The sequence below is a fragment of the Malania oleifera genome, chromosome 2 (assembly GCF_029873635.1).
Source record: "Malania oleifera isolate guangnan ecotype guangnan chromosome 2, ASM2987363v1, whole genome shotgun sequence".
Classification (NCBI taxonomy): domain Eukaryota; kingdom Viridiplantae; phylum Streptophyta; class Magnoliopsida; order Santalales; family Ximeniaceae; genus Malania; species Malania oleifera.
The window spans coordinates 77,672,691-77,677,634 of NC_080418.1; the positions used below are offsets into that span (position 1 = coordinate 77,672,691).

The 4,944-nt window shown below is 36.7% G+C and overlaps 1 protein-coding gene across 1 annotated transcript; it reads right to left on the reverse strand.

Annotated features, from left to right (window-relative positions):
* Positions 1-229: 229 nt before the first annotated feature.
* On the reverse strand, positions 230-2,395 carry LOC131148252 (uncharacterized). The gene is made up of 2 exons (XM_058097977.1): positions 1,960-2,395; positions 230-312 (listed from the first exon to the last, which is right to left on the reverse strand). The coding sequence occupies exons 1-2, from the start codon at positions 2,393-2,395 to the stop codon at positions 230-232; spliced, it is 519 nt and encodes a 172-aa protein (XP_057953960.1).
* Positions 2,396-4,944: the final 2,549 nt, after the last annotated feature.

The window sequence follows — 4,944 nt, forward strand, 5'->3', positions numbered from 1 at the left end:
GGGGTCATCTCCTTTACTGCTTTGTTGTGCATGCTTGATTAAATTTCTATTGCAATTTAAATTTCATTGTATATTTACATTAATTTATTTCATATGCACTAGATTGACCTTAGGCTTGTGTAATACTGTTGTTTGTGGATTGACCTAGGTGATAAAATTTTTAAATACCAATTCAATCCCCATCTTAGGATTGCACAAAAGCTAACACAAAGGATAATGCACAAATACTTCACTTCTCATGGTTCTTAAGGCATCCCTCCCCATCATTCCCTCTACGTACAGAGCATTTCTCCCCATCGTTCTCAACACATACTTCACAATAGACAATTGTAATAGTTTCACAATGACCTATTCATAGTAAATCAGTAAAACAACCTCCTAATTTCACTGCCAACATTTTACCCTATTTATATTAATGACAATATAACGAAATCCTCATATCTTGCCAATGTTATATTGCGATTTATATCAAGGGCAATATAACGAACTCCTCAAGTCTACCAACGTTATATTGAGAAATACATGAATAACCAAAAAAAACAAGTCACCCAAACATATAAGTTTATTTACTATAGTAATCACAACCAGTTTATTATGAAGAATTAACCTCATGCCACACAATTTAAATGTTATATCATACCCTAATAATTTGACTGGAGAACATATCATATAACACTCAGTATACTTTAATGAAACTCAGGGTATGATCACCTCTATCATTTTAATTTAACTGAAAATATGTAGTTTGCAAGAAAATGAAGATGATCAACCCTACTCACCTTATTTTTTCCCAAAATACGTGTATAACCACCAAAATCATCGATTTTATACGTATATTACATTTAGAAAATACCATATGATGTTCCTATATCCACATACTCAATTTTAAATGGTTCTATTTCCAAATTAAACTGATATAATATAATCCCCATACCCATACTCAACTTCAATTGGTTGGATTTCGAAATACAACTATTATACTGTTTCTAGAATCATAAACTCTAGTTTAATGGGTTCAAATTTAAATAAAAGTTGGCATAATTTATTCCTTCAACCTATTCCTGAAAATATGCTTAAAACGACTGGGAATATGGAACCCTGGCTTCCTTAACTCACTGTATGAAGTGACCCAGCAACCCAAGTGTGGAGAAAGACAATCGGAAAGCAAGAGCGGCTTTGGGTGAGCTCAGGGGAGAGAGAGAGTCTCATGAGGGATGAGAGAGAAAGAGAGAGTCAAATCCCTAGCTTAGAGAGAGAGAGAGTAAATATATTTTCCTAAAAAAAATAGCTCACTTCTTATTTATAGAGAAGCTGACCCACGGAAAACGGTCAATGATTTTCCTAAGCTTGACGAAACTGTCGATGGTTTAGCACCTAAAATGCTCTCAGTTGTTGTAACTGTCGATGGTGTTTTGAGATGGCCTCAAACCATCGATAGTTTGGTGCTGAACCAAACCATCTCCATTCTTTTTCTCTTCCTTTACATTTAATTTACTTTTCTTTTATTTATTTTGCTTTATTTCTTGGGTTCGGGTCTCTACAATCTCCCCCTTTTATAAAAAATTCATCCTACAAATTCGTTAACCAATCATTTTACACAACTCTGACATTACTTAACTAACCTCATGTCACAATTTTCAACATACTCGATATATACGAATAACTACGTTATCCCAACATCAAATAAAACTATTGCTTGCCTCAAAACATAAACACGTTACCTGCTACGGCGCCTCCAGCAATATATTCTTCACTCGGGGTAAGTGTATAAACACATGCCTGGCTACCGCAAGACACCTGATTGTTCCTCGATTTTGATTGGAGTGGGTGCATTGTTCTGCGGTCCATGACATTCTTGGGCTATATGGCCGTACTCGCCGCACCAATAGCACACAGTACCACGGTATTCTCCTTAATGCCTCTAATTACATCTAGCATAGTAGGGGCGTGATGAATTACCCTGGTAGCCTCGATCATCCCTATTTGGCCTCTGGCCCACAGTATCACTGTCCCCCCTCCATAAACCCTGTCTAGCATATACAAAGAAGCTGGGAGGCATAGGTCTCTTCCTCTTATCTGACATCTCTGCACCTCTCTGCAAGCTCATCTCCACTATGGTGGCTTTATCCACCAACACCAAGAAATTTTGTACCTGTAAGACTACCACCTGCTCATGGATCCTATGTTTTAGGTCCCTCTTAAACCTTTTCTCTTTTTTGGATTCATCTAGAACCATGAATGGGGCGAAACGAGACAACTCCATGAACTTGGCAGCGTACTGCTGAACGATGAGGTGCCCTTGGGCTGGGTTAAGAAATTTCTCCACCTTTGCATCCCTGGTAGTGGCGGGGAAGTACCGATCATAGAAGACCTCCTTGAAATGACTCCACGTCATAATTGCAAGTACTTCCCACTGCTCCTCTAGTAGCTTCACTGCTAGCCACCACCGCTTAGCCTCTCTTGTCAACTTAAAGGTGGCAAAAAGAACCTTCTACCCCTCAGTGCAACACAACACTGTTAGTATTTTCTCCATCTTCTGCACCCAATTCTCAGCCATGATTGGGTCAGCACCTCCCACAAAAGTAGAGGGTTTCAGGCGAGTAAATGGCTCAATAGAGCAGCCATGGTTCACAGGTGGCCATTTTTGTCCCTTGGAGTCCCGCGCCTAATCTTTGTCCTAATTTGTTGGGCTAAACCTCGCAGCAATATGGAGGTATCAATCTCATCTCCACTGGAAGCCCCTAAGTCATTATCCCCTCTAGCGTCCACGTCCTTACCTCTGGGATCCATATTGAAGATAAGAGAGAAATGAATTTAGAATTCCAATATCATAATCTAGTCGATGCAACATTAAGCTAAAGACCAATATACATCCAAATTTTCTATTTAAGGACCAATCTCACAACTTAGAAACGAAAATGTTTATGGTTTGCTGTGGCTTTCCTGAAACTGTTGGCTGCTTCAGAAAAATCACAGAAAGTCGTCTACATGTTTCCGTTTCCAGGTTATGAGATAAAATCCTAAACCTTTCAACATCTAATCTACCCATTTCCTACCCTCTTCGTCATTCATTTCTATACTCTGGTATTACTCATCCCTAAAGTATGCAGAACCTAACAACCTGCCGCTCTGATACCACTTGTAACGTGTGAACCCGATAGTGGGGCCAAGGGTGCTATGTGTTCCATTCACAGATCTCTGATACCATAATTATCATCCAAGCAATAGAAAATAATTAAACATCCTCAAATAAAACACCAGAGTACTATATCATGCATCCAAAAAGGTGTATCCATTCAACCATATTACATACAAGGAATATAAATCATAGACATAAATACTTGAAGTTCTTACAACCACTAACACTATTCTAAACTATCCAACCTTGCCTTGGAGTTGGCTAAACTCGATCACCAGAAGGTTCTTAAAAATGAGTTGTATAATGGGGTAAGACTTCAAATAGATTATTACTAGTGTGTGGCTAACATGAGTTTTGGTGTATACAAAATATAAACGTTTGTTAATTAACTAAGACTATAAGGACACTCATGACTCGTAGTCACACATACATTATCAATCATAACACAAAAAAATGCATACATGTATTGTACGTAATACTGAAAGTTGAGGTGTAGTCCCAAGAGAGGGTGAATTAGGTTATTTAAAATTTTCTTTTAATTCTTTTCAAGAATTCTTAACCACTTGTTACTTTAACAAACACACAGCAAAACTTTTTAATCACTTAATCAAGCCACAAACCAATACTTAACACACCACAAGTAAACACAACTTAATCGTTCAACCAACCAATTTTCAACTAAAGTAAACAACCATAAAATACCCAATTAAGATATGGTATGTAATAACCCCAAAAATGACTATACAAGATTAGTGGGGTGATTTAAAAAAAAATAATAAAATAAAAAAATTAATTAAAAATTAAATAAATAAATAAATATTAAATTTTAATTTTATTTTTTTTAATAAAATAAGTTATTATTATTAATTAAATATATTATTATTATTATTATTATACCATTCATCCTCAAGCTTCAAAGAAGCTTCACTGCGCAGACACTCCCACCCCATAGTCTCTCTCACTCCTCATTCTCTCTACCTCTCTCCTCATTTTTCCTGACAAATTTTCGACTGATAAGAAATCGAAAGATACCGCTGGACTCCATTTTCCATTGCCGTCATTTCTACCAGAGTGGATTGGTGGTAGGAGCGGCATAGGCGTATCTCCTGGGGTAAGCTAAATCTCCCTTTTTCCTCAATTTCTGGTGAATTTTAAGCCTAATTGATGATTGAACACCACCACGAGAATCTAGGGATAATTCCCTACAAGTCTAGCACAACGAATTTCTCGTGGGATCGTCGTAGGCATAACCCCAAATTTGGGATAAGGGGGCTATTAAGGGGCTTATTATTATTTAATTAGTGTTAATTTAGAAATTTTAGAATATTGAGCATCTGAGGTTGAAGTAGGATTCTTGAAATTTAGGGCCTGGTGAGCGCTGCGAGTGTAATTTCGGGACCCGCAGCCATAGTTTAGAAAATTAAGTGAGGGTGTTGAATATTAGTTTAAATGTTAATTTGGGGTATATGGAGCCTAGGGAAGGTTATATGGGTATTATTTTGGGGAAATGAGTTAATTAATTTGGAAAAAAAGCAAATTGTAGGATTTGAGTTTCGGGCGCCGAGGGCGTAGGATCTGCGTTTTAACGAGACTCTCAATAAGGCAGGTAAGGGGAATAAATTATAATAGTATTTTTAGAGCTACTATTTGAATTAATATATGAAAATAAGCATATGGTATTTGGTCTAAAAATTATTATGATATAAATATCAGATAAATTGTGTGGCATTTGAGTAATTATAATTGTGATATTTTGGAGGGTGAAATTAATATATTATGAATATTAGATGAAAACGGTGTGGCAT